The sequence below is a fragment of the Umbelopsis ramanniana genome (assembly GCF_025399195.1).
Source record: "Umbelopsis ramanniana AG unplaced genomic scaffold K450scaffold_36, whole genome shotgun sequence".
Lineage (NCBI taxonomy): Eukaryota > Fungi > Mucoromycota > Umbelopsidomycetes > Umbelopsidales > Umbelopsidaceae > Umbelopsis > Umbelopsis ramanniana.
In genome coordinates, this window is record NW_026252122.1 from 110,119 (window position 1) to 135,309 (window position 25,191).

General features: G+C 44.0%; 11 protein-coding genes across 11 annotated transcripts; 8 read left to right on the forward strand and 3 right to left on the reverse strand.

Moving 5' to 3' along the window:
• Window positions 1–18: 18 nt before the first annotated feature.
• Window positions 19–3,338, reverse strand: K450DRAFT_245918 (uncharacterized protein). Its single transcript, XM_051589827.1, has 7 exons — window positions 2,936–3,338; window positions 2,482–2,874; window positions 2,281–2,420; window positions 1,237–2,201; window positions 995–1,174; window positions 734–916; window positions 19–666 (listed from the first exon to the last, which is right to left on the reverse strand). The coding sequence occupies exons 1-7, from the start codon at window positions 3,082–3,084 to the stop codon at window positions 400–402; spliced, it is 2,277 nt and encodes a 758-aa protein (XP_051443661.1). The 5' UTR covers window positions 3,085–3,338; the 3' UTR covers window positions 19–399.
• Window positions 3,339–4,889: 1,551 nt separating this feature from the next.
• On the forward strand, window positions 4,890–5,864 carry K450DRAFT_245924 (uncharacterized protein). The gene is made up of 3 exons (XM_051589828.1): window positions 4,890–5,012; window positions 5,074–5,106; window positions 5,188–5,864. The coding sequence occupies exon 3, from the start codon at window positions 5,224–5,226 to the stop codon at window positions 5,734–5,736; it is 513 nt and encodes a 170-aa protein (XP_051443662.1). The 5' UTR covers window positions 4,890–5,012; window positions 5,074–5,106; window positions 5,188–5,223; the 3' UTR covers window positions 5,737–5,864.
• On the forward strand, window positions 5,381–8,356 carry K450DRAFT_245925 (uncharacterized protein). Its single transcript, XM_051589829.1, has 4 exons — window positions 5,381–5,728; window positions 5,792–6,036; window positions 6,102–7,593; window positions 7,663–8,356. Exons 2-4 carry the CDS (start codon window positions 5,859–5,861, stop codon window positions 8,102–8,104), a joined length of 2,112 nt encoding a protein of 703 aa, XP_051443663.1. The 5' UTR covers window positions 5,381–5,728; window positions 5,792–5,858; the 3' UTR covers window positions 8,105–8,356.
• Window positions 8,357–8,385: 29 nt separating this feature from the next.
• Window positions 8,386–9,370, forward strand: K450DRAFT_245927 (uncharacterized protein). The gene has a single exon (XM_051589830.1). It carries the CDS (start codon window positions 8,655–8,657, stop codon window positions 9,312–9,314), a length of 660 nt encoding a protein of 219 aa, XP_051443664.1. The 5' UTR covers window positions 8,386–8,654; the 3' UTR covers window positions 9,315–9,370.
• A 1-nt stretch (window position 9,371) lies between these two features.
• K450DRAFT_245932 (uncharacterized protein) lies at window positions 9,372–13,264 on the forward strand. Its single transcript, XM_051589831.1, has 9 exons — window positions 9,372–10,203; window positions 10,278–10,421; window positions 10,501–10,794; window positions 10,873–11,145; window positions 11,208–11,375; window positions 11,486–12,404; window positions 12,470–12,610; window positions 12,675–12,823; window positions 12,887–13,264. Exons 1-9 carry the CDS (start codon window positions 9,577–9,579, stop codon window positions 13,145–13,147), a joined length of 2,976 nt encoding a protein of 991 aa, XP_051443665.1. The 5' UTR covers window positions 9,372–9,576; the 3' UTR covers window positions 13,148–13,264.
• A 1-nt stretch (window position 13,265) lies between these two features.
• Window positions 13,266–15,218, forward strand: K450DRAFT_245936 (uncharacterized protein). Its single transcript, XM_051589832.1, has 4 exons — window positions 13,266–13,932; window positions 14,001–14,522; window positions 14,596–14,840; window positions 14,917–15,218. The coding sequence occupies exons 1-4, from the start codon at window positions 13,588–13,590 to the stop codon at window positions 15,104–15,106; spliced, it is 1,302 nt and encodes a 433-aa protein (XP_051443666.1). The 5' UTR covers window positions 13,266–13,587; the 3' UTR covers window positions 15,107–15,218.
• Window positions 15,219–15,317: 99 nt separating this feature from the next.
• On the reverse strand, window positions 15,318–16,241 carry K450DRAFT_245941 (uncharacterized protein). Its single transcript, XM_051589833.1, has 3 exons — window positions 16,001–16,241; window positions 15,631–15,932; window positions 15,318–15,549 (listed from the first exon to the last, which is right to left on the reverse strand). The coding sequence occupies exons 1-3, from the start codon at window positions 16,214–16,216 to the stop codon at window positions 15,345–15,347; spliced, it is 723 nt and encodes a 240-aa protein (XP_051443667.1). The 5' UTR covers window positions 16,217–16,241; the 3' UTR covers window positions 15,318–15,344.
• A 94-nt stretch (window positions 16,242–16,335) lies between these two features.
• K450DRAFT_245947 (uncharacterized protein) lies at window positions 16,336–20,727 on the forward strand. Its single transcript, XM_051589834.1, has 16 exons — window positions 16,336–16,643; window positions 16,703–16,754; window positions 16,843–16,972; window positions 17,036–17,362; window positions 17,423–17,570; window positions 17,638–17,880; window positions 17,945–18,265; window positions 18,327–18,498; window positions 18,564–18,656; window positions 18,722–18,852; window positions 18,920–19,079; window positions 19,143–19,625; window positions 19,693–19,884; window positions 19,951–20,098; window positions 20,159–20,278; window positions 20,343–20,727. The coding sequence occupies exons 1-16, from the start codon at window positions 16,350–16,352 to the stop codon at window positions 20,530–20,532; spliced, it is 3,204 nt and encodes a 1,067-aa protein (XP_051443668.1). The 5' UTR covers window positions 16,336–16,349; the 3' UTR covers window positions 20,533–20,727.
• On the forward strand, window positions 20,728–21,924 carry K450DRAFT_245951 (uncharacterized protein). The gene is made up of 2 exons (XM_051589835.1): window positions 20,728–20,826; window positions 20,898–21,924. Exon 2 carries the CDS (start codon window positions 20,993–20,995, stop codon window positions 21,746–21,748), a length of 756 nt encoding a protein of 251 aa, XP_051443669.1. The 5' UTR covers window positions 20,728–20,826; window positions 20,898–20,992; the 3' UTR covers window positions 21,749–21,924.
• A 46-nt stretch (window positions 21,925–21,970) lies between these two features.
• K450DRAFT_245954 (uncharacterized protein) lies at window positions 21,971–23,386 on the forward strand. The gene is made up of 3 exons (XM_051589836.1): window positions 21,971–22,146; window positions 22,576–22,915; window positions 22,983–23,386. Exons 1-3 carry the CDS (start codon window positions 22,137–22,139, stop codon window positions 23,065–23,067), a joined length of 435 nt encoding a protein of 144 aa, XP_051443670.1. The 5' UTR covers window positions 21,971–22,136; the 3' UTR covers window positions 23,068–23,386.
• On the reverse strand, window positions 23,240–24,209 carry K450DRAFT_245966 (uncharacterized protein). Its single transcript, XM_051589837.1, has 3 exons — window positions 23,882–24,209; window positions 23,566–23,813; window positions 23,240–23,489 (listed from the first exon to the last, which is right to left on the reverse strand). The coding sequence occupies exons 1-3, from the start codon at window positions 24,160–24,162 to the stop codon at window positions 23,473–23,475; spliced, it is 546 nt and encodes a 181-aa protein (XP_051443671.1). The 5' UTR covers window positions 24,163–24,209; the 3' UTR covers window positions 23,240–23,472.
• Window positions 24,210–25,191: the final 982 nt, after the last annotated feature.

Sequence of the window (25,191 nt, forward strand, 5' to 3'; positions counted from 1 at the left end):
CGGGAACGAAAGAAGACTTGTAAATTTTCAATTATTTTATTTTTATTTTTTTGGTTACAAGGTCATACCAAACTCTGCTAGAAGCCGAAGAGTAATGCGCATTCAGCTGTTAACAACATGCTGCATGTCATGTCTTGTCAAAGGGGTTTCCGGGCAGGTAGTTCAATCATTCCCACTGTCCAAGACGATGGCTGCACACACCGCTGAGATAAAAAAATCAAGTATGAAACAATAAAAACGTTGTTTATGAGGTAATCTAGAGCATTGAAAACTATACAATAGCATGCTGTGCATACAAAAGTGACCGAATTTTGTAATAATCAGGTGAAAGTAATCCTTCTAGAAGGAGTTGACCAGTGCCCATCTAAAAAATCATTTGGCGTTAACGCTATTTTGACTTTATCCAAACATCCATAGTGACAATTTGAACATTACCTTCCTAACCACGACATGGTCATTGCACACAAGAAGTAATTCGCCTTTGAATTCAGCGGTAATGCCTTCTGCTTGAAGGACTTTTCGGAACTCTCGAAGTCGCACGTCTCCCACCAAGACTGGTGGTTCAAAGGGTATCTGATCCTGACTAGATGGAAGATCGAGCGTCGGCGTCCGATCACTTGAAAAGTGGATACGTCCAGATACACGCGCAAGGTCATAATCGTCCAACTATATGATGCGAAAAAGGAGAATTAATACGGCTTGCTTTTTACGGCAGAAGCAATGTATTTCTTACCTTTGAGAATCGCAAGGCGGTCACAAGAGCATCAGTAAGTCTGACACGGTAGATATTGGTAGCGGCTGACACGTTAAGAATTTCGCCAACATCAGGCGTATACACATCGTTGGTGAATTGTGTTACATTCTTGAGCGCAGCAGAGAGATGCTCTGTTGCTTGCGGTGTGCCATGAACGATAATCTATCAAGATGAAAATAGGTTAGACGCTGCATGAACATCAAGTATTTCCATGCATCAAACTCTATAAAGCCCACATACCAATTTTCGGGGAGCAATCTTCGCCAGAATGTTTCGAATGGATCGTCCATCCGTTAGACCTTCAAAGTCAATATATTGCAGCATGCATTTGATGGTAATGCTATCTTCAAACGAGATGTACTTTGTAGGCGTTTCATCCCGCGCTGGAAGAATTGGCTCAGCCAAATCCATGTCAACATCCTAGTAAAACACCGTGGTCAGCAAAAAGCTTCACCTGCCTTCAACACTGTTCGATAACTTACCTCTCCTCCAAATTTGGCTCCTGTGCCTGCATTCATAGCCTCTTCAATTTGCTCAATATCAGACGCTTGCTTGTAATGATCCACCATGATCGCTTCACCATAGTCATCAAACTTCTTTCGGCGCTCAACGTATGGGAACATGCGATAACTATGGGTTTGCTTAAAGAAACCACCAGACTTGCCAGCATCTCGAACATAAAGATCAAACTGCGTAGTGAGCAAATCTTCCAGATTCACATCATCGGGTTCATCCGCATCAGATGCATCCGATTCATCCTCTTCCATAATGACTCGGCTTCTAGCCATAATAGCCGCTTGTTGAGCTTCTCGTTCTGCTTGATTGCGTTTCCTTGTCTCATACTCTTCCAGTTCTTCTCCTTCTAATGGCACCCTCTGATGAATGACTGTGTGAAGCTGTGTTTCGTATTCTATCGGTGATCGCACTTCAGGTCGGTCTGTGCCAGCAACAGCAGCTGCTTCGTCCGCACGATTTCTGCCGTACCATTCATTGTACAGATGGGCGGCCAAAGTACCTGGAGCAGCTCTGTCAGTGAGAATTAACGTATTGACAGCATCTGTTTCCGTTTGATTTTGTCGCATCCACCTCAAAAAGAGATCTCGGCCAAAGCCTGTCTCAAGTGATTGGTTGCTGGCCAAAACAACCTTGGGTCCTGGGTATTTTTCCAAGTCTTCGATACGATGACATAGTCGAAGATACTTGAAATCGAATGGATTCTCTCTGGTTTGCGAAAAAGTTCGAGTCATATCTTCACCCATCCATTCCAACATGACTTTTGCAAAATGGGCTGTGTGGTATGATGTATGGGTCAATAGAATGAGGGGGTAGGTGAATTGATTTTTCGCCCAATGCTGATCAAGCATAAGTGCCAATTCAAGGACACGGGTGGATGAGTCAGTTGGAAGCAGCACTGATCCAGCGTTTCGTAATGTCTCGGCCAAAGTGTCTACAATGATTGGGAACAGCACGTTAATAGCGGCCATGGAAAGTTGTGATGGCGTAAACATGGAAGGGAAATCACTTACTAAAGAGTGCAGTATCACGGCTTTTTCGTTTGGGTAAGGCAACATCGGCATTATTTGCATCTGTGATCATGAGTGTGGGCCGTCCTAGGGATTCCAGACCTTGACTGGTACCCACGTTAAGAACAGAATTTCCTAAATGTCTGTACATAATCATGTTAATGACTGAATATATTCTAGGGCAAAAGATTGTGCTCAAGTTACCTTTCTCGACTGTGATTGTAATCAACAGCGTACAAAATCTCATCGGTATCCTTCTTAATCTTCCAAACGGTACCACCAATTGTGTGCGCTGCCGAGTATGCCGTAATGGTAATGCCTTTGCATTTACCTTGAAGTGCTGTGGGTTGCGAATAACGAAGCGGGGTCATCTTATCAAATGCTGAATCGACATCTTCCAAAGTAAATACGTCGAATTCTTGTTCGTTGACCTTCGCTTGATGCAAATCATACATGCACATTCTTCCCATATTGACGACTGGAATAGTTGCAAACACAGGGCATGACAGACCAAGGTGGCTTCTCGCATATGGATAAGCTCCCAAGTGCTGTACATCCGCATGGGATATCAAGAGTGCGTCGGCTTGCTTGGCTACCCTGTTTTTAAAAAAGGGTTAGCGACGTGTCAGGGTCTACGGAAACAATCGTCCAATCTTGCCTTCTAAATTGTTGTAGTTCTTCGACATCAAACTTGTCGGACCAGCCGCAATCTAATAGCAGTTTTACTTCATCGATCTCAAGTAGGTAGCAAAGTGGATCGCTGTTTTTCGCTCCAGATATTGGCGTGAATTTGAGATCGCTGCTCATTTTACTTCAAACAGAGCTATCTACGAGTCGAATCAAGCGTTTAAAGGCGTTAAATGGTACAACGCTCGTCCTCTCGGATGTTTCACGTTGTAATCGACCAAGGCGCGAGAATTCAACACTCTTGCAAAAAGACTGGTGAGTTCATTTTTTGAGGTTTCATGGATCACGTGAATTGCTCGAAAGAAAGGAAGCGGAGCAAAAGCGTCCCAAGGAGGCAGGCATGGAAATAGAAAAATGTTATACCAGTAGTGTCGGCAGCAAAGAGGAGCTTCTGGAATAAACGATATGCATGATAGAAAAGAGCAAAAAATATATAAGCAGAAGTTTGTACTATCATGTAAACCCGGTCGTCACCATGGTGTTCTTTTGTTGTTGTGCTTTTGAGCAAGTGATCTGGTTTCTTATACACATTTCGACGCATACGCTTTTAACGCTTTCTAATACCATTTAGCAAAGCAGTATTCAGTGGAATGCTTTACTGACTAATTTGCATCGAAATTCATTTCATGGGATGTCTACTATGTTCTTTGCGTTTGAAGTATACTTTACAGGAGACTCATTCCGGTAGACCTGACCTGACCAGACAACTTATCTCAACAAATTAGCATGGCGTAGGGCAGTAATTCATAGATTTTCCCTGCGTTGCTTTACAGAGATTCAGATATAGGACAGTCAATAGCACAGGGAGCATAAGTAGGATCAAACAACACATCAGGGGGTTTTGTTAACAAATCGAAGGGCTGGGGCTGTTCGAAGAATATGATGCCTTATCGTGTCGATGAGCGTGTGCAAATGGGCTATTTCAGGCACGGTAAAATGTGGTGCGGGCTAGTGTTTGCTTGGCTTGGAGACAACCGAGCCCGCTCGCAAATTTGGCAGTCTGCTTTTGTGCCACCAAAGTCACTTATCCATCTTGAAACATTCCAATTTACATCAGGAGCAAGCCATGGCCACCAACTTGCCGCCTGAGCTTCCAAAGGATTGCTTCACGATCCCAACACAGATAGACATTGCTATCAACCTGTTTTGGGAAACCCTCAAGGAAAATGACAGTTTCATTCTACAGCGGATAAAAGCCCGCAAGAACGCGCTTTTTCGAGGAATGATGGGTACTATTCAGAATGTGTAAGTTGAACAGAGTCACATTGTGAACGAGAGTGTTGCAACTCATCATACCTTGCTTACATGCCGATAGCTTCGATACAAAACAACCTCCCTACCGAATCCTTTATCGTCGTGGTGCGAGCACAATATGCATTCAGATAGCGGTTGCCGAAACAGAGAAGCAGATTGAAGCGGCTTGGGCCTGGGTTCAAGGTATGCGGTCCTACATGGCGCTACCTTTCATTGATTTACATATTTACCCTGCGATCCGTCATTTCAACAATAGAAAATTTGGCTCCTAAAGTTGTTGTCTTAGATACGGCGTCGGAGAAGGAAGAATGGGTCGCCACTAAGATTAACTCCATTGTGACGAGAATAGGTATGATTGTGGCCGAAAAGTGGGTTGATTTGCAGAAATCACATTCTAACGTGTGATCTAGATGCCGGAACGGATGAGATTTCCATTGACGAAAATGTTAGGAACGCTTCGAGAAGTTTCCGGCAAACATTTGAGATAGCTCCTACTGAACATTTGGTCAACTGTAAGTAGCATCCCGAGCTTTATGCGTGAAGAGGTTACATCGAGACATAACCTTTGCCGACATGGCCAATCAGATTACTCGGCTGCGTATCATACCAAGCGATTCACCAGTCAGGGGTGGCTTTACATCAGTGAAAATTATATCGCATTTTATTCTTTCTTACTGGGCATCGAGACAAAGCTTTTGCTGGAGTTGAAGGATATCCAGGACATAAAGAAAGAAAAGTCTAAAAGAGGAGTTTTCTCGGACGCTATCAAGCTTATAACCAAAGATAAACAAGAGGTACTAGTTGATCTCAGTAACACCATGTTTAAACTGTTATTAAACCACGTATTTCTTGCAGTACTTTTTCTCTAATCTGTTCAAGAGAGACGAAGTAAGTTGATAAAGTTCACACAGCTCATTTTGCTGCTGCCAGTACACCTTTTAAACTTATTACTTCTTATTTTTTCAATAGGTTTATGAAACGTTGATCCAATTGACAGGTTTAGCAATGCAAAGATTACTTAAAAATACATCGCTTGGGTCATCTCCCGGTGCAGAAATAATAACTATAAGCGAAACAGAAGATATGGCGCCGACAGAAAAGGATATTGCGGCAATCAAATCACTGCCGACCACTGAAGTTCAAAAACTTGTCCAGCCGTTGAAAATGAATCTTGCCATGCAGAAACAAAATGAGCTGTTTCGCATCCACTTCAGACTTCCTGCCTCCGAAAACCTCAACTATGAAGTTCCAGCCACATACTTGCCTGAGAAGAAGGAAAAGGAAGAGAAACCAGCCGCCAATGGAACTGAGCCAGCTGCTACTGACTTCACTGGAAGACTTTCGTTATCAGAGGCATACCTCACATTTCAATGTCTGGAAAAGCAAAAGACTTTGGAGTTTGTGTTGCCACTCTATACCGTTCGCCGCGTAGAGCGTCTTAACGGTAAATCTCAAATTTATTCACTAAAGATGGTTACTTGGCATCAATCTGTTCATGTATTCAATCTAAGCGGGTAAGTCCTACATTATGTCACAAACAAATTAATGCCAGATTTACTAATTCTACATGCAGCCAAAAAGTTCAATGCGAGCAATTTTGTGAGGTACTTAAACACAATCTCAAAAACCAGATCAAGCATATGAAGGATTTGAAACAGTTTTTGGCAACTTGTGAATCGGAAGCATTGCTCTCGGACGACGAAGCCAAAGCCGAGGAATCAGTACCTGGTGGTCTTGGACTGGTTTTTGATTTCCCTGGCGATCCCAAGAAGCTCAAAGATCGTAGCAAGATGAAATTGTGGAAGCAATATTTGCAAGGTACATTAGAATCTTTTTATTTGACCAACCGCAACTACAAGGTACTAACCCAACTTGTTTGAAAGCAAATGGACGCAATCTGACCATGATGCACGCTGCAAACTTCCCCAAGCTTATTCGAGTTGGTTTGCCTAATCGCCTGCGTGGCGAAATATGGGAAGCATGCTCTGGTGCCATGTACCTTCGCTTTATGAATCAAGGACAGTTTCAGAACCTTTTGGAAACTTACAAGGATAAAATGTCTCTTAGTGTCGAAGAGATCGAAAAGGATTTGAATAGATCTTTACCGGAATACGCAGCTTACCAAACATCAGACGGCATTGACAGCCTACGACGGGTCCTGACAGCGTATTCATGGAAAGATCCTGAACTTGGTTATTGTCAAGCCATGAACATCGTGACTTCGGCGCTTCTGATTTACATGAGTGAGGAACAGGCCTTCTTCACATTAAGCATCCTATGCGATGACTATCTGCCAGGCTATTATAGTACTTCCATGTATGGTGCTCTCCTCGATCAGCTTATTTTCGAACACCTTTTGGAGACAACTATGCCCATGCTCCACGAGCATTTCAAGAAAGCAGATATACAACTTTCAGTGGCATGTCTTCCCTGGTTCCTTAGCTTATATATCAACTCTATGCCGCTCCTATTTGCCTTCCGAGTCTTGGATTGCTTTTTCATGGAGGGACCCAAGATTCTGTTCCAGATTGGTCTTGCCGTTTTGAAGATAAATGGTGCAGAGCTATTGCAGGCCACAGACGACGGGGCGTTTATGCATGTCCTCAAGAATTTCTTTGCCTCTCTAGATGACCCCATATACCCGAACGCAGAGACTGCTAAAGCCCGTAGTTTGACGAAATTCAATGAACTACTCTTGGTTGCATACCGCGATTTCCATATTGTCACCGACACAAGTATTCGTCAACTGCGTCAAACCCATCAGCTCAAGGTGGTGGCTGGCATTGAATCATTTACCAAACGATCCGCTATCCGAAATCTCGACGATAGTGCAAACTTGACCAAAGACGAATTAGGAGTCCTTTACGATAAATACTACAACGCCATCTACTACGACCAAAAACGTGGTGAACGAAGCGATGCACGTATGAACTATGTGACTTACGAAAGATTCATGGGAAGTGTAGCCAACTGGGCCAAGTTTACAGCCAGAGATCGTACAGCAGAACGCGAAGTTCAACTAGGCATTGGACAAAATTTCATGACTCGACTGTTCGAATATATTGACACCAAAAAAATGAATGGCCTCACGTTCCAAGACGTCGTGACCGGCATTGGCCACATTGTGCGCAATGGTCTCATGGAACAGATTGAATTCTTTTTCAATCTTCATGACAGTGACAAGGATGGCTATTTGAGCAAAGAGGAAGTGTTACAACTTTCGGAAACTCTATTATGGCTGTTCCGAGAAAAGGGCGAGGAAGGTGAACATCTCACAGGCGTCTCGGGATTTTTAAAGCGAGCCTACGAGTATCTGGAAGCCAAGCCGGATGAGGAAAGCTCCAACAACAAATACCTTTCATTAGGATCTTGCAGGTAAAGTCAAACATCGACGCTTTTACTTTTTTAAATGTTTATTTTTCTAACTGTGATCTGGTACGATAGAATGATTATATTGGCGGACGAGACGCTCGAAACGTTCTTTGATCATGAATTTGCGCAGTCTTTCCAGCTGACCGAAGCTCCGATAGAAAGGCAAAGCAGCCTTAGCCGCGAAATATTTGACAGTCTGTTTGCGGCTGGTTCAAGGTTTGCCTCCGGTCGAGGATCAAGACGTCCAGGGTTATCAAGAACCAGTTCCAAAGCTCCTTCCTCAAGTACCATCTCCAGTATTGCACCAGACAATCAAGTCTCAGACCCCAAGTCCGACAAGATTGGTAGTCCGAGTGAGGACAGCCAGGTGGTCCAAGCGACACCAACGCCCTCTACCGGTACACAAGAGGCGGTCCAAAAGGAGGACGACGCTGATGACGACGAAGATGAAGAATATGGAGACGATGTTTTGGAGGAAGTCGATCGATTGCTGGATGAATTTGAGAAGTCATAGTCATAACCCGTTTTCTTATATAGCTTACACCGCACGCTGTGCCTAGTTTTCCTTATTGTACCAAATACCTCGCAAAACTCCACACTATGGTTTTTTTTATGAAGCTTGACATCCCATATCTTTGTGGCAACCAAATAAAAAACAAAAATACAGTGGAATTTTGTTGCTAAGCGGTACAAACATCTCTTCACCGCACTGCGCAACCTGGTTTTTTGAGGATATCGCCTTATGCAATTTCTTGACGCTATCGAGTGCTGTAAGAAGAAGAATTTAAAGAGATCCTTGTGTCCATTTGTTATAATATATATATATATATATTGGTAGAGCTCTGCTGTTGATAGCCATGTTCTTGACAGTCGACCATAGCTTTCTTTAGAATGGAAGACTCCATGGAAAACAGTCCTTCCCGCAGTTTGCAATTTGTCGTTTTAGGGACACACGCACAAAAAGCTGGTTTTGGCAGGTTCAAACATTTTGTTGGCTACCTCAGCCTCAGCTTTGCTCTTTCCCAACTTCCCTTCCTCCACATTCTGAACACATTGAAGGGTTGATGAAAGCATCGCATTTGTCACCCAGGGTAGACCATCCTCACCCGGATTCCGTCCTCTTACCCCCCACCCCAACGTCACTTTACAACTACCCGTTATCCCCAGCTACCCCCGACCTACCGCCACCACTGCCACCTCCTCATGTGAATCTAAGCGCAAGCCAAAAGGAATCGTGGAATCGGTTGAATTCCAATTCCAATGCTGTGTATCATTCACCGCCAGTCCCTTCAAATAGAATCGAAAAATCACACTTTCCCGACTTCCGTTTACCGCCTCCTTCGCCCGTGCGGACAGGACAGGCCCCTTCACGTGGCCAGCAAGGTTGGGAACAGCAGTATGGTTTATATACCCCTCAAACTACTCAGCAGCACAATGGGCATCGGCAGTCGGCACCTTCAAACTACTTCCCAAGACAGCAGCAGTATGAAGTTCGGGGCTCTTTGCCCTCCGAGCGCTATGATCGACGTTCCCTTGTCATGCCAGGCGATAGACAACCTCAACTACCCAAAACTCGATCACAGCCCTATATAGCCCCGCCATACGACCGATATCAGAACGACTCTCAACGATCCAGCCTACCCAGCACTACTAGAACCTACCCCATTGCCAGTGTCCCTGAGCTTAAGTATTCAGACGTGCCGGCCATGAAGCGTAAGTCATGACTGAAAAACGAAGGTCTCATTTTTTTTATTTTTTTTGAAACATGATGGAGACTAACACCTTTACCAACTAGGCGATCATTCCCAGCATTTTGTGGATCAAAACCAAGTACTGATCAGTGTTCAGCCCAATAACCAAGAAAATACCTCACCGCCACCGCCCCTACCTCCACCGCATGTGCATGCAAAAAGTGAGGACCAAGCCGCCTCATCTTTGGAAGTTCTTAATTTAGCACAGAGGTCACAGTCTATCTCATACGGAACCATGTTCAATCAAGCCAAGCAAGATCGTGATCGTCATAAGGAGCATGAGCTTTACTTCAGTAAAGGGACTCCTTTGGTTTATCCGGCCTTGTTATCCCTTGTCGCCCAAGAATTTAAGCGACAGATTGAAATTGGCACTAGAATCAAGAATGGCGTAGAATACAAGAGTGTTTTTGACGGTAGGCAGGCTGTTAGCAAGTTGGCACTTATCATTTGCTCGAATAATCGACAGCAAGCACTCCGGCTGGGCCGTGCACTGGGAGCTCAAAAATTATTCAACGACGTTAGTTATGAGCATCGATTACTGGACTCTGAAAATGAAATCTACCAATTTCACGACAACGTTCTACATTCCTATAGAATGGACGATCCCGAAGTCAGTGATAAAGAGGAGATAGCGGATGAAAAGTATGAGGAGTCCGAAGCCTCTTTTGAAGAAGAGCAGCAGGAATCGCATATCACTGGCGTGTTCACTGAATTGTCCACTTGCTATTCACCCACTTGCTCTGGTAACAAGCCTTGTTACAGTAGATCTTGTCCCAAGCGCTTTGCACAGCATCCTATCGCCGAATCTCAATCAAAGTCGGCGCTTGGCCGATCTGTTAGCGCTTCGTTAACTCATACACCTGTAAGTTCAGAATGAACCATGCATGCAGTACGTGCTGACATAATCGGCTAACCATGTACGATCACTTTGTATAGCAACCACAGGAACTTTGGGTCAACCAAGTTTCCTCATACATTGTCGATAGCTTGACCAAACAAGATCGCAAGCGACAAGAAAACATTTTTGAACTAATCTATACTGAGAAAAATTTTGTGAACGATATTGAATATCTCTATCAGGTAAAATAGCCCTTTCCATCGCTATCGTTAGTCATTTCAAAGGTGGCCTGAACTCCTTTTCTGATTTATTTCTTTCTAGATGTGGATGGTACCGTTGTTGACCACCGAGGTCATTCCTACGTCTCGCCGAGTGAACTTTGTACAGTCCGTGTTTTCCAACATCACTACGATTTATGAGGTGAATTCGAGGCTTTTGAACGCTCTGCAACGCAGACAAAGCGAACACCCAGTGGTTTCTCAAATTGGCGATGTCATGCTGGACCATGTTGTCAATTTCGAGCCATTTGTGGAATACGGTGCTCGACAATATGGAGGGAAAATGGCATTTGAGCGGGAGAGAGCAACCAACTATGAGTTTGATGCCTTTGTCAAAGTAAGTTTGTCTGGCCAAAGATCACATCCGGTTTGGTAAAAAAAAAAAAAAAAATTAATTGCTGGTGGCCCGTTGCAGGAAGTTGAACGAAAGCCGGAATCTCGAAAGCTCGAAATCAACGGATACCTGACAAAGCCAACCACAAGGCTTGGTCGATATAATTTGCTATTGGGCGAGATCCTCAAGCACACTCCTGAAGGTCACTCGGATTGCGAGTTAATTCGAAAAGCAATGGATACAATTACTGGTTATTTGCGCAGATTGAACAGCGAGTCGGGTAATGCTAAGAACAAATTTGACTTGAAACAATTACACGACAATTTGAGTTTTAAGAATAAGTCGGATGAAATGGTAAGCATCCTATCGCTTGCCGTGCCGTTGAACCAAGCTGAAGGCTAACTCTTTTGTAATAGGACCTTGACTTGCTAGCGGAAGAACGGTTCATCATCAAGCAGGGCCCGCTTAAGAAAACAGCCGCTCTTGATTCATCGGATTATCAGCTTATACTCTTGGACAACTACCTCTTGATCACGAAACACAAAGTTTTGAGTTTTGAGGAGCATTATACTATTCAACGGCGGGTTCGTATTGATGTCTCTTTATTTTTTTCCTAATTTATTTGCCTGCAGTCGACATCCATCTCTGTACAAATTAAAAAGTCATGACACTCATCTCTTCTCCCCCTCTACAGCCCATTCCCTTGGACTTGCTTGTTGTAGGTGTTCCAGAGCAACTTAGGATTAGGCGGGCCAGTTCTATTTTGCCCTATGCACGGCCAGGATCGAATATTCAGCATAATATGACTTACACAACTCCAGGGCGACCGCTTGCTGGCGATCTCAATACCTCCAATGGATGGACTGGAGGCAAAGGAGGGTACCCGATATCGTTCCATCATATTGGCCGAAAGGGATCCGGCCACTTCACTTTGTATGCTGCAACACTAGCTGCAAGGAGACCATGGATCGACAAGATTGAAAAGCAGCAACTGGCTCTGACGAAAAATCGACAAATATTTGAACTAGTGACCATTTGTGATCGACTCTTTTCTCTCACCAACCGAGTGAACCATACTATCTCATTCGACAATGGGCGCTACTTCCTCCTGGCCGCCGATCAGGGCGTTTATCTCGGTAGAACAGGCGACATTGCCCCGCCTAGACGAATCCTTCATCTTGATCATTGTACCCAGATTCAAGTCATTGAAGAGACGTTTACCCTGCTGGTGGTGGCAGACAGAGTTCTCTGGGAATTTCCCTTTGATATTTTGCACACAAAGACAGGAGAAAAGCCCGACGCTGGCCATAAGCTCAGACAGCATACCCCTTTTATATTTGTTGGCGAATGTCTCAACAAAAAGCTTATCTGTATACCCAAATCATCGTCCCTTAATTCTTATGTCTCTACTTATGAACCAACTTTGCTTGGTGACACCAAAAAGAAATCTGCCTTTGGACGCAAAAAGGCTTACAACGAGATTGGCCTCAAGTTCTTCAAGGAAATCTATATTCCTGGTGAAGCTTGGTCGGTGGATCTGAGTGCAACCAAAATGTTTATCACCTGTCAACGCGGCGTTCAATTGGTCGACATGAGAACAACAAATACCCAAGGTACTACTCTCCGCTTATAGCTTGTTGATGGCTACTTGGATTTTTAACCGTTCTTTTCTGTTTAGCTCTACTGGATCCCAATGATCCTGACCTTGGCTTTATCATAGATCGCGAAATGCCCGACTCTGTGCTGAACATTCGCCAGGGTGTAAAGCATATCTGTACCTACAGAATTGAATCAAATGAGCACCTTGTATGCTATGATGGTAAGTGGTGTTCTATGAAGTGTTTTGCTTGTAGAGGATCCGACTCACCAAACCGTGACTGTAGAATATGCCTTTTACATTGATGGAAAAGGTCGCAGAAAGAGGTCTGGTTTCCTTATAGAATGGGAAGGTCAACCAGAGTCTTTTGCTTTCTCGTACCCCTATGTCCTTGCCTTTGAACCGAATTTCATAGAGATACGTCACATGCTCACTGTAAGTATCATTTTTCTTTTTGATGACGCTATTTGGCTCATACACTAATTGCAATCAAATCAGGGGGCATTGGAACAAATCATCTCTGGCATTGATATCCAATCCTTGTCACCGGCGTTGAAAAACGGAACTATCCGGGGAGCCATGACGGACGCTTCGAATGATGTTTATCAGGTCTTATTCGAGCTCAAGTGTCTCGTCCAACCTCAACCCAAACCTGCACCGTCTCATCTACATACACTGGCCTATCGACACCAAAACCAATCTACTGAACAACCGCCAACGCATCATACTTGGCACCCCTCCCGTAATACGCATATGTAATAATTCGTCTCCCTTTTTTCGTAGAATTGTTTCCCACGCTACCCTCGTCAATACTTGTAAAAAAAAAAATATAGTCATATATCATCACAGCTTGAACATAAATGATATGCTCGATATTTTATCCTTGTGGTGTCTAGGCATGTCATGTTTGGGGATTACTATGCGGTGGGTTTCAAGAGTGGACCAGTAAAAATTCAAGCGTACAGTATAAATAAAAACAGTATCTTGAGTGAGGGAACCAATCCTGGTGGGTGAATTTAAAGATCACACCATAAGCAGCTGATAAGTCTAAAGGGTGCTGAGAGATCGCCTCGCATGCAGTCCCGTGAGTCAGTCAGATGGCCAAAATTGGGGGAAGATAAGACTCATGACGGGCCAGGCAAGAACTCCTTTAAAAGCTCAGCGCACGTCTTCTCATACAAACAATTGTTCTTTTTATTATGAAGTTGTCTCTACTCACCTCAGCTCTTTTGTTGGCTGGATATGCCGCCGCCGCTCCTTTCCATACCACATCTCCCACCCTGGCTCCTTTGTACACTAGCACAGAAACAGATACCATCCCAGAATCATATATTGTTGTATTGAAGGACCATGTTGACGAAGCAAGAGCTGCTGCCCATTGCGGCTGGGTCAACTCTTTCCATAATGATGATGCTGTGGCTACTTCTCTCCTAGACCCAACCGTCGCAGCTGGTATCAAGCACACGTTTAATCTTCCCACCGTTGCTGGCTACACCGGAAAGTTCAGCGACCTCACACTTGAACGCATTCGTTCGTCTCCTGATGTAGGTATCCTTTCTTTTACCGTACTATGGTGTTTTGGACCTTTTTCATTTACCTTGAGGTTCAATAGGTTGCCTATGTCGAGCGGGACTCTATGGTCTATGCCTCTGAGCTTCAACGAAATGCGCCATGGGGCTTGGCCCGTATCTCTCACAGGGAACCTTTGAGTTTGAAAACATTCTCAAAGTACTCATATGACCCAGAGGGCGGTGAAGGAGTTAAGGTTTATGTTATCGACACCGGTATCAATGTGGAGCATGTTGACTTTAACGGTCGTGCTACATGGGGTGCCACTATTCCCGATAACGATGAGGACGAAGACGGTAATGGGCACGGTTCTCACTGCGCTGGTACAATTGCTGGCAAACGGTACGGCGTTGCAAAGAAGGCTAACCCAGTGGCTGTCAAGGTGCTTCGCAGTAGTGGCTCAGGTACCATGTCTGACGTAGTCAAGGGCGTTGATTGGTCAGTGGAACAACATAAGCTGGATGAGTCTAAAGCCGCCAAGGCTGGTAAGAAATACAAGGGTGCTGTTGCCAACATGAGTCTTGGTGGTGGCAAGTCAAGAGCTTTGGATGCTGCCGTCGATGGGGTAAGTGATCATTCCTTCATCTCTCTCCAGTGTCTTATTTTATGTTTATGAACCAATTTCGTCGTCTTGTTAGGCTGTGGAAGAAGGCGTTTTCTTTGCCGTCGCTGCTGGTAATGATAACCGTGATGCCTGTGACTACTCTCCAGCTGCATCAGCAAATGCTCTTACTGTGGGTGCTTCCACCGTGGATGACGATCGCGCGTACTTCTCAAACTACGGCAAGTGCGTTGACGTATTTGCTCCTGGTCTCAACATCCAAAGTATCTACAGAGGTAGTAAATACGCTACTGCCACTTTGAGTGGTACCTCCATGGCATCGTACGTATATTCACAGTAAAACCACCCCCACCCTGCTCCTAAGCCGAAACATGTGTTAACATCCTTCATCTCTTAGTCCTCATGTTGCCGGTCTTGCAGCTTACTTCCTCAGCTTGAGTGAGGTTGAGTTGACGGCCAAGGAACTCAAGGAGAAGATTCTCGAATTAGCCACCGAGGGTGTGTTCGAATCACTTCCCAAGGACACTCCAAACTTGCTCATTTTCAATGATGCCACCACTGACGAGGAAGATCAATTGTACAAGTAATAGAGAACCCGAACAAGTTGGCCTAATATTACCACAATACTGCTACTCGTACAAGTTACCCATATATAAAGAAAGATGTTCCCATCCTATAAGCAAAGCCACCTTTTTCCTTTACTCAATCCACCCACCCTTTCTCGTATCTTTTGCAATGACCATTATCATGGTTTCCAATTTGTTTTTCTGAAATTGTTTATATATACAATGTTGTTCAAATAGCATTCACATGCCTATAAGTCTATTACAGTTTGTCGACGAGAGAATCCACCATGGCTTTGCATTGAGCCTCACTGAGATATTCAGAGTTTTTGATGGCATTGGCAAGAAGAATGGTATATTTTGGTCCTTCAGAGTTGACCCATATCCGTCCGTTCATACCGACTGCAGTTTCGAATGGAAAATGTTCTCCTAAGAAGCTAAGAATCGGTGTTTCAGGGTTGAGCAGCCTAGTTTGACAAAAGGGAGATGGTACGAATTAGTATGACATTCATGTTTGCCGTCAGAATAAAGTAGTAATATTACTGTACCTTCGGCAAAGTCCAAGTGAACATTTGATCACAAAACCACCTTTCAGCTCTCCATATCCGTCTGCTTTTCCTGTGGACGGGTTGAAGCATTGAAGCTCGGCTTCCATATCCTTGTTAGCGAGAATGACTCTGGCATAGACCAAAGTTCCAGGTATCAAATTTGGCTTGTTCTTCTTCGTTGCTCCTTCAAAAGCAAGAATAGGAAGAATGGCAGATTGGGCTGCTCCAATGTCCACACGATAGTACTCTGCAAGTCGCGCAACGACGATACCAATAATGGATTCTCCCGTGGCCGCAACGTACTAGATCACAAATGCTGTGCATTAGAACATAGAAGTAGGCACAAATGCGTACTAATGTTGGCACTTACTCGTCGCTGATTACTTTCTAACCACCATTTGTTTCCAGTGTCTTGATGCTTCAACACGCCAGCCTTCATCGACACGATATCTTCTTGGACTTGGGTCAGGCCGGGTCCCAGACGAACAACTGGGGCTTCATCGTCCACTTCCATTTGAGACTTGTCATTCTCATCGGCTGCCGGTATTAAATCGCCAGGAAGAACAACTTTAAGTTCGGATGGCATTTTCAACTAGATCTAGGAATTACGATTTGAAAATAATAAAAAAAATTATTGTAAGCGTTTTGCTTCCCAAAATTTCAGTCGCCTCGTTGGAAAGTGACCGCCTTTCTCGGGTTCCTCTTTACCGCCGAACACCATGGACAATGTTGCTCGTCCATGCGAGACATTTCCTTCTGCTCCAAACTGGTTTGGTGCTGCCGTATCCGCCTTCTGCAGTCCCCTTGAGCTGTATGTCTATGCTTCCAGGAATAGGATTATTGCTCTCAACTCAAACACACTCCGAGTACAGAACTCCTTCATAGCCTCTCAGCATAAGCTGCATGCAATCGCAATACACGGTACGATCTGCGCCACGACAGGACAGGACAAAGCTGTTCGATGCTGGAACTTGGATAACTGTAAATTAGAAAACGGCCATCTTCGCCACCAGGTAACGAATTGATCTATGTGATATCAGATCTTGACATGTGAAGCTAATATCCGAACCAGGCAGAAGTCAATGCTCTCTGTTGGGCGAAAAAAGGCACTGTATTGATATCAGGTATGTAGATTACTAGGTTATTTTTTTTCAAGTGTTCATTATTATCGGCATGGAGTATTTAAAGTTTGTAACGATCCATCCTTTATAGGTGACAAACATGGCCAGTTATCTATCTGGGATAGATCTCAGGATGTCATTGCGTCTAAAGTTCACATCAACAACACAATTCGAATAATCGGTCAGACAGTGATTGAAGAGGAAGATATAATAGCTGTTGGGTAGGTTAGGCAGAGGATGAACGTAATTTGCCCTTGGATGGTACTAAATCGTTCTTGATTTAGGTATGCCAATGGTATGATTATCGTTGGCAAGCTAAACAGTTTGCAGCAATTTGAAATACTATACCGACTGGAACACCAGATTGACGAAATTCAATCATTACGATGGCAACATACTCAACCATTCGAGCAAAACACTAACTGGCCGAAGCTGGCTTCCGGATCTAGGGATGGATCTCTCGTGATTTGGGATGTACCAAACGAGGACGTCCGTCTAAAAGTGTCACCTCCCAAAGACAAACAGATGACAAACAATCAACAGTCGCGCGTTTTCACAGTGGTAGCGTGGTCCACTATATTACCTCAGCGTCTCTTCTATTCTTCCTTGAAGTAAGTACGCATGATTGAAGATACCAACATCCATCTACAATATCTCACCCTTCTTTCTAGTGGGGACATAATTTACATAGACATAGACAAAGCTGTACCCAAGAGCAACAAATACAAAAGGTTTACTGAACTGCACTCAAGATCTGTATTTGGGATTGACATAGTGGATGACGGGCGGTTTGCCATCTCGCATTCTATGGATAGATCGGTAAGTCTGTGATATCGATCATGATTACGCCTTTATTTCTTTCTCCAATCTTTTTCTCTACCTCCAGGTTGTGAAGTGGGATACAACTCATATAAAGAAAGAGTTTGCAATCAGAACGATGGGAGGAATACCTTACTCGATGGATATCAGCAAAGAAGATGTAACGAAAATGGCAGTTGCCCTGAGTGACAGTAACATCAAAATATGGAATGTGCCAATATCCAAGGATGCATTTTCTAGCCTTTCGAATGCTGGAGATTTATACCGCTCTGAAAACATCTGGAAGGGTTTGAAGGGGAAAATTACAAAGGCAAGTATACGCAGCGTGTGTGGCCGCTGGAAATAAAGTCGCTAATCCTCCCTTCGTTTTACAGCTCAAATGGCACCCACAAAATGAAGGTTCGCTTGTGTTTGGTACGGAGCACGGATCTGTGAGCTTGATTGACACGTACAGTGGCAAAACTACATCTTTCAAGTCATATCACAAGGGAACTGTATACTCCTTGGACTGGGTAACGTCCTCAGACGCATTTACGCTAGCTTTGCAAGGAAATGGTTCATCCCAAGGACCTTGGGTGTTAAGCTGTGATGGCCGCTCCGTCTACGTCCACGACTCCATGAAGCCTTCTAAGCCTGCTGTCAATATCGATGACGCCTTCAGGGAACAAAACTCTGTTTGGATACAGTCTGTTCAGGTATATATTTCAACGACTTTGTATATTTGGCTGGTAGGCATTGACCATTATTTTTTAATAGGAGAAAGGAATATCACGGTGTGATGTTGCAGTGGATAACGATACTGAAATGCTAGCGCTGGGTAACACTGATGGATCCATTGAAGTGTACAGCTTGAGCAATTTAAAACTTTTGTATACGGCTAACAATCAAACAAAGACAATTAATTGTATGGCTTGGAAACCCAAGAAAGGTATGTCATAGACTCAATGCCCTGTGCTTCTCCATGATTGAAATTCACCACTGACTTTCATCTAGATGGCCAGCATAGTTATTTAGCGACTGGCTCTGCTGACACTACTATCTGCGCGCATTACTTGGGCAAGGCAGACAACATCAACAACCTACAAGGTACGTCTAGTCAAGATATCAAACCATACATTCCATTTTACTGACTTTTTGCACTCCTTGAATAGATATCCCGCTCCCGGCCACTACCTTTGTGCAGGTCTTCAAGGGCCATTTGGAAGGGATCACAGATATTACCTGGCAACCAGGTGAAAATGAAAATAAGCTTGCATCCTCTTCTAGCGACGGAAATATCCTGGTAAGTGTGCACAATACTGCAGAAGAAGGCAAACGACTTGGAGGCTCATCGATACCCCTGTTTTCAGATTTGGGATCTTGATCGCGAACGACCACTCAATTGTATACCCAGTTTTATACGTGTTTTATCCTTGTGCTGGAGCCCAACTATACCCTCCACCTTATTTTCTGGTAACGAAGACCACTGCATTCATGTTTGGAAAACGGATGAACTACGCGTTATGGAGGGTAAGAACATGGTAGTACATTTTGTAGGTCGCATACTGGTACTCAAATATCTTCTTTCTCAAGAAAATGAGCAGGTCATCAAAAAGTCCATAAATAGCGTCAATTGGAATCGAAAAATGATTGCAAAGCCATCGAAAAATGGCACTGTAAATGCATCTGAGGTGCGCGACGTCAAATCAGTTCCTGCAAAACGGACAGCCGATCAACAGCAATCTGGACGAGTTACTGCCAATGCAAGAAAGAAGGCAAAAGGTAATGCTGAGAATGGAATTTTCACTCGTTTAGAGGCATCAATACAAAATGCAAGTCGTATCAGTACGTGCTACGAATGTTTGAAAATTGCCGCTGTGTGCGGGAACTGGGAATCAATCGTGGAAGACATGGAGAAGAAAGCGCTTGATAGGCTTGGGAATTTGGACACGATAAAGACGAAAGAGACATTGGACGCCTGTATGAAGCAAAGCGACTTAGATACTGCTGGCGACCCATTGTTTTCAGCTCTGTTTGAGAGTAAAAATCGAGTGCGGGACATGATGGATGAAGAAGGTAGGACGGCTTAAATGAAACCTTTGTTGCATTTATTGATCGGTTTTGACCAATGTCTTGCAAATAGTTGATACATATAACAAAACCAACACCGGCAAGCAAATATCTGGTGTCACCGATGTAACATCCAAAGCATCATTCGACCCCAGAATACTTCTCGATGTCATGCGCAACACGAGCGAATCCATTGATGCAAGTGACAGCCGCAACACCATGGTCACTACTGAAGACTGGGTAGCACTGGCACTTGCCCCGATGTGTAGGTGGATTACTCTATGACGATTATTTGTAAAATGGATAACTAATGTGTGTTTTGTATCAACAGTCAGTAGGGAGTTGTGGGAAGAAAAAGTTGTAAGGTTAGCTGCCAAACTGGACATGACCAACAACCCGCATGGGGCTGTGGTCTGCTACCTTGCTGCGTTTCAAGTATATCCAGCCATAGACGTTTATCGACGAGCCAAACTGTACAAGTAAGGATATGTTTCACATAACAATGGAGGTTTATTCGTTACTAAACACTGTACTTGTAGAGAGGCCATAGCCCTAGCTAAATTACGTTTACCGGAAGGCAGTGACATTATTAGCGAGCTTTTTAACGAATGGGGGGCTTACCTAGAAACCGTATCTCAGTACGAATTTGCCGCAAAATGGTATGATATCGCACTCCTGCTTTGGCTGATCTTCCATGTAACTCAGCTAACTCTTTGTCCTCAGCTACTTACAATCGAAACGAGCAGGCTATGGACTCAATGCACTCAACGCTCTTGCACGTCCTAATGATGCTGTTGCTCTGTACTGGTCCGCTACCATTGCTTATGCCTTACATGATTCGTCGGCTTCCGAGCGGTTCAATTTGTGGATAGCCGAGTTGGAAAGACAAACCTCAGAGTCAACGAAAGAATAAACACTTTTTGATTCGAAAACATTGCCTTTTACGGACGAAGGTTTCCATAACACAACACATCCAACTAAAATCATCACTCTTGGCTTTTCTTTTTTTTCTTCTTGTACAAACTTTTTTATCTTACATAAACTGGGAAAGAAACACTGGACGGAATAGTTGAAATAGATACGGCCGCTCAGCTCGGTCATGAACTCCAACCCATTGTCATTGTCGAATGTACTCGATTCGCTCCCGCTCCCATTGTGGTTGTTCGGCGGGAATCTACACCTGATGGTCAACCGCCAGTCATCATAGGTAATGGTGCCTCGCGAGCCTGGGTGCCTGGAATAAACTGAGAAAATTAACTTGAAACATTTATTGTCCAGTGAGAGGAGAAGGACTCCCGAACAAAAACCCGGTCATATTGGATCGACGACGTAACAAACTCAAACCGATCATCATCATTGACCAACGAGAGGATATGATGTTTTTCGATGGCCCTCCTGGAGATATGATGATGGGAAATCAGCCTCCCATCCTGGATGAAGCGGGAAACCCCATCATGGGCATACCCCAAGGGATGGGCTTTGGTGATATGGATGGAAATGGTGGCCTCCCAGGGATGCAAGGCATGCCAGAGCCCACGCCAACGCCAGGAATGAATAACTCAAATTTCCCTCGATCAAGCTACTTGCGACGAAAACCACTACGGGTGTTTCCTGCTTTCATGGACGGTGACGATTCTATCACTATTGGCCATCCACCGTCTGATTCCGGCAGCACCACATCTTCGTTATCCGATTATTCCAACGAAAACATATATCCCCCTCAATACCATTCAAATTTAGCACCCATACCTGAATCTTACAATCAAATGGAACCCAACATGGAATTGAACGGCAATAGGAGAGTGAGGTTTGACGAAGGTCCTCCACAACAACATGTATATGAGCGTGAGCAGTCAGATGACGAAGGCGCTTACGATGAACCGTATGAGCATTATATGCCTGCTCCAGGCGGTAACAACATGCCTCCACCACCAAATTGGAACTACCCTCCAGAGCAAGACAACAGTATGCATATGCCGCAACCCATGCCGCAACCCATGCAACAACGTGCCAGCTTTGATCCAAGCTGGAACCGACCGGTCGTATGGAATGATGAGCCACAGCAGTTGCCCAATGGTAACTGGCCCATGCCGAAACCACGGTGGCAGCTCAATCATGCTGCAGTATAATGTCTATTTCATCCTTTGTATTCAATGTTGTTGTTTTTTTTCTTCGCTATATATCATAATTCACATGGTGGTTATTTTTTGGGACTGTACAATTTTGTTGGACACTAGCTTCATCAATCAGGCTGCTTACTTTTTGCACTGTGTTGTTTACTAAAATATAAATACATATATATTATAGAAATTGATTATTTTATATCATTTGGATCTATTGCGAGGGGGTTGCGTTGGAGCAAGACATTCATTACTTCTTGTAACGAAGCGCGGCTGGAAGGGGTGCTTTGGAAAATTGACTGAGCACGTGATTATTATTTTTGGTGCCAGAATTGCCAGCCCAGGATATTAGCCTCCATCAACGCCGAAATCGAAGTCTCCCTCTTTTCTAATCCCAATGGCTCCAGGTACGATATCACTGCGATGAATCTCGTAATAGACGACGGATGGATGAGCTTCATGGACAGATGGATGATGTATGATGGATGGCTTTTGCGAAACTCGATAACGTCTTTTCAAGCACGATTCTGCCCACTAAAGCCAAACTCGACATTATTGTCAGCCCACTGACATTTTACAACATTACCACGATATTGGGTGGCTACACTCCAGTAGCCAACAGTGTTACTCGAAACGACTACAATTTCGAAGCCATAACTTCGACTCGACCATGCGTTCGGCAATCAATCGTTATTTTTTTTTTTAAACATTGAGCATGTTTTGGCGAAAAAAAATAATCCTCTTCCATTCGTCCGTCCGCTCGTTTTATTACTTGTCCCCTTGTTTCTTGTTTCCAGCAATTCACTAATGAGCACACTCGTTTTCTCATCTCACAGTTGCTAAGAACAAGGCTCTCAATGCCAAGAAGGCTGCCCTTAAGGGTACCCAAGGCAAGGCTCAACGCAAGGTCCGCACCACCACCACCTTCCACTTGCCCAAGACTCTCAAGCTTGCTCGTGTTCCCAAGTACAGCCGCAAGTCCATCCCCCACGCTCCCCGCATGGACCAGTACCGCGTCATCCGTCAGCCTCTTAACACTGAGACTGCCATGAAGAAGCTTGAGGATGATAACACCCTTGTCTTCCTCGTTGATGTCAAGGCCAACAAGAGACAAATCAAGGATGCTGTCAAGAAGCTCTATGATGTTGAAGCCGCCAAGATCAACACCCTCATCAGGTATGCCTTGCTTTCATGTGTATCTATCACCTGAAGAGACATAACTAATCTTATTTTCGAATCTTAGACCCGATGGTCAGAAGAAGGCTTATGTTCGTTTGACTGCTGATGCCGATGCTCTTGATGTTGCCAACAAGATTGGATTCATCTAAAGCACTCGCCTTTTGTTGAATACTTGTCATAATACTTCCGCACTTGCAATAAAAAAAACAAGAATGCTTTAGAGAACCCATTTGGGCTCTGTAAAGAGGCTGGGTTCCATTTGCAACTACTCATTCAGTTGATGTTCAAAATAATGATTTAACGGTGAAATAAGTGTATCATACGTGAAGGCCTATACGTATATTGGTGCTGATTATGTAGCTCATGAATGCAATGTAGTTAAGAAAAGTGTAACGGCCATTATCGCTGTTACTTGAATGTATACAACTCGACGTTTCTAACACTACTCGACCCATTGCATTTACTCCATCCACGTTAAAATATGATAGATTTAGGATATTAGACCGATAAACGTCTTTTTATAATTTTATTTTTGTGAAAGAAAACAAAACTTTTTAACGGGTCTTGAAGTCTGAAAATTCATCAATGTATTAGCGACATGGTGCAGTGGTATATTATAGATCACATAGAATGAATGGTCAACTTACAGTCCAAAAGAACGTTCATGGCCTCGGACTCTTCACCGAAGTCCTTGACAACGACGCAGGAGCAAGCAACAACCTTACGGGCGTTACCCTCACGGTCGATCTTGCAGAGACCGGCCCATTCACCGAGCTTCTTAGCATCGGAGACCTTGATCAAGTTGATGTTGTGCTCAGCGCAAAGAGCCTCAACGAGCTTGATGTACTCCTTCTCAGTGCAGGTCTCAACGAGGACAGCAAGGTGAGCTTGACGTCTGAGGGTGAAGGGATGAGTTACAGAAATTGGCAAAGATTGCAGTGGCTCTTGTTTGCATGTAATTACCTGTCGAGAGCCTTGGCGGCTTCACGGAGACCACGGGCAAGACCATCGTGGACCAAAGCGCGACGAAGAACTTCCTGGAGAGCCTCTTCAACGGACATTTGTCCTTGGGTGGCATCAGCAGCAACCTCGATTTCTTGGGCGTCAACAGCAACGTGTTCTTCCTCAGCAGACATTTCTGAATGACGGTAATTAGGAGTCAGTAAATTTTTCTTTTGGGAATGCTTCGAATTGCAGTGCTGGCGAACCATGTCTCGTTCCATCCATCCATCTAATAGATGCATCGATCATGGATGGATTGCTGTGATATTCGCTTGCTGTTGCATATAAAGATACTCACTTGTAATAAAAGAGGAGGAACATCAGAATGCGACAATGTGCAAAATCTATTTGCGCAAAATTGAAACTCAGTGCCGCTTTTGCAACTTCGGCAGGATGTTCCAACTCATACCAGGTTCCAAGCTATTCTGTAATTTGGTTCATGAGATAAGGGGAATCCGTTACTTAATATTAGTGCTTGAGTTGAGTAAGCAAATGAGTTTTTTGGTATTGCTTCTTGACCTCTGGTAAAATAGGCTGATTAGATGCTTCAATATAACAGGAGGCTACAAGCCTCTGACCTTCGTATCATACTGACCTCGAACAAAAATTCGAAGCTTTATTCAAAACTTCATTCAAATCATCATTCAAGTGCACGAAAATTTACAGTCTAATCACATGTATACCAAATATATCAAATTTACTCAGGCCGCGAAAATCATACAAAACAGTATAACCCCAAAGTCAGATTTTAACAAGTATTCTAGAGGAGCATGAGAGCAGACTCGCAAACACTTAATTCTCATTTGAGGAATACGGATGCGAATGGTGATAACGACTACTCTTTACTACATAAAACACTCAACTTATAGTTCACTGGCGTATGAAGATATTTTGTCACTCACTGTACTTCATAGAGTAAACTTACATATCTCGACACGGCTACTCCATGAACCTTGTGTATGATATTATGTGTTCGCCATAGTGCTGTATAAGTTGTCATCCTATGGATTATGCACATTTCCAGTCTCAGCTCTGACTAGGCTTTAAATAATTGATACATATTGCTTCAAGCAGTCGATCGATGTTAAGCCCGTAACACAATTGGATCACTGGTATGGCCTTTGATTCAGGGCTAATAGGGTCAATTTTTTTTGGTGGCGTAACTGCTCAGGGTCGGCGCACATCCATCGAATGGTTTGGTTTGAGTTTGTATGACCTTTCGTGACTGCAGAGGGCATACATGGTTAGAACCTATGGAAACCCTCCCTCGG

What these genes read in the sequence shown, in the direction of transcription:
- K450DRAFT_245918 (XM_051589827.1), bottom strand. Translation starts at nt 3,084, where the DNA reads ATGAGCAGCGATCTCAAATTCACGCCAATATCTGGAGCGAAAAACAGC. An exon ending in GAACTACAACAATTTAGAAG is followed by an intron (nt 2,875 to 2,935) that starts GCAAGATTGGAC and finishes TTTTAAAAACAG; the next exon opens with GGTAGCCAAGCAAGCCGACG. An exon ending in TACAATCACAGTCGAGAAAG is followed by an intron (nt 2,421 to 2,481) that starts GTAACTTGAGCA and finishes GATTATGTACAG; the next exon opens with ACATTTAGGAAATTCTGTTC.
- K450DRAFT_245924 (XM_051589828.1), top strand. Translation starts at nt 5,224, where the DNA reads ATGCAAAGATTACTTAAAAATACATCGCTTGGGTCATCTCCCGGTGCA.
- K450DRAFT_245925 (XM_051589829.1), top strand. Translation starts at nt 5,859, where the DNA reads ATGAAGGATTTGAAACAGTTTTTGGCAACTTGTGAATCGGAAGCATTG. An exon ending in GTGGAAGCAATATTTGCAAG is followed by an intron (nt 6,037 to 6,101) that starts GTACATTAGAAT and finishes CTTGTTTGAAAG; the next exon opens with CAAATGGACGCAATCTGACC. An exon ending in CTTTCATTAGGATCTTGCAG is followed by an intron (nt 7,594 to 7,662) that starts GTAAAGTCAAAC and finishes CTGGTACGATAG; the next exon opens with AATGATTATATTGGCGGACG.
- K450DRAFT_245927 (XM_051589830.1), top strand. Translation starts at nt 8,655, where the DNA reads ATGAAAGCATCGCATTTGTCACCCAGGGTAGACCATCCTCACCCGGAT.
- K450DRAFT_245932 (XM_051589831.1), top strand. Translation starts at nt 9,577, where the DNA reads ATGTTCAATCAAGCCAAGCAAGATCGTGATCGTCATAAGGAGCATGAG. An exon ending in AGTTTGATGCCTTTGTCAAA is followed by an intron (nt 10,795 to 10,872) that starts GTAAGTTTGTCT and finishes GGCCCGTTGCAG; the next exon opens with GAAGTTGAACGAAAGCCGGA. An exon ending in GCACCTTGTATGCTATGATG is followed by an intron (nt 12,611 to 12,674) that starts GTAAGTGGTGTT and finishes CCGTGACTGTAG; the next exon opens with AATATGCCTTTTACATTGAT.
- K450DRAFT_245936 (XM_051589832.1), top strand. Translation starts at nt 13,588, where the DNA reads ATGAAGTTGTCTCTACTCACCTCAGCTCTTTTGTTGGCTGGATATGCC. An exon ending in GCATTCGTTCGTCTCCTGAT is followed by an intron (nt 13,933 to 14,000) that starts GTAGGTATCCTT and finishes GAGGTTCAATAG; the next exon opens with GTTGCCTATGTCGAGCGGGA. An exon ending in TGGATGCTGCCGTCGATGGG is followed by an intron (nt 14,523 to 14,595) that starts GTAAGTGATCAT and finishes TCGTCTTGTTAG; the next exon opens with GCTGTGGAAGAAGGCGTTTT.
- K450DRAFT_245941 (XM_051589833.1), bottom strand. Translation starts at nt 16,216, where the DNA reads ATGCCATCCGAACTTAAAGTTGTTCTTCCTGGCGATTTAATACCGGCA. An exon ending in TAGAAAGTAATCAGCGACGA is followed by an intron (nt 15,933 to 16,000) that starts GTAAGTGCCAAC and finishes TTTGTGATCTAG; the next exon opens with TACGTTGCGGCCACGGGAGA. An exon ending in TCACTTGGACTTTGCCGAAG is followed by an intron (nt 15,550 to 15,630) that starts GTACAGTAATAT and finishes TTGTCAAACTAG; the next exon opens with GCTGCTCAACCCTGAAACAC.
- K450DRAFT_245947 (XM_051589834.1), top strand. Translation starts at nt 16,350, where the DNA reads ATGGACAATGTTGCTCGTCCATGCGAGACATTTCCTTCTGCTCCAAAC. An exon ending in AGGCACTGTATTGATATCAG is followed by an intron (nt 16,755 to 16,842) that starts GTATGTAGATTA and finishes CATCCTTTATAG; the next exon opens with GTGACAAACATGGCCAGTTA. An exon ending in CAACATCAACAACCTACAAG is followed by an intron (nt 18,657 to 18,721) that starts GTACGTCTAGTC and finishes CTCCTTGAATAG; the next exon opens with ATATCCCGCTCCCGGCCACT.
- K450DRAFT_245951 (XM_051589835.1), top strand. Translation starts at nt 20,993, where the DNA reads ATGATGTTTTTCGATGGCCCTCCTGGAGATATGATGATGGGAAATCAG.
- K450DRAFT_245954 (XM_051589836.1), top strand. An exon ending in AAGATCAACACCCTCATCAG is followed by an intron (nt 22,916 to 22,982) that starts GTATGCCTTGCT and finishes TTCGAATCTTAG; the next exon opens with ACCCGATGGTCAGAAGAAGG.
- K450DRAFT_245966 (XM_051589837.1), bottom strand. Translation starts at nt 24,162, where the DNA reads ATGCATCTATTAGATGGATGGATGGAACGAGACATGGTTCGCCAGCAC. An exon ending in GCCGCCAAGGCTCTCGACAG is followed by an intron (nt 23,814 to 23,881) that starts GTAATTACATGC and finishes CTTCACCCTCAG; the next exon opens with ACGTCAAGCTCACCTTGCTG.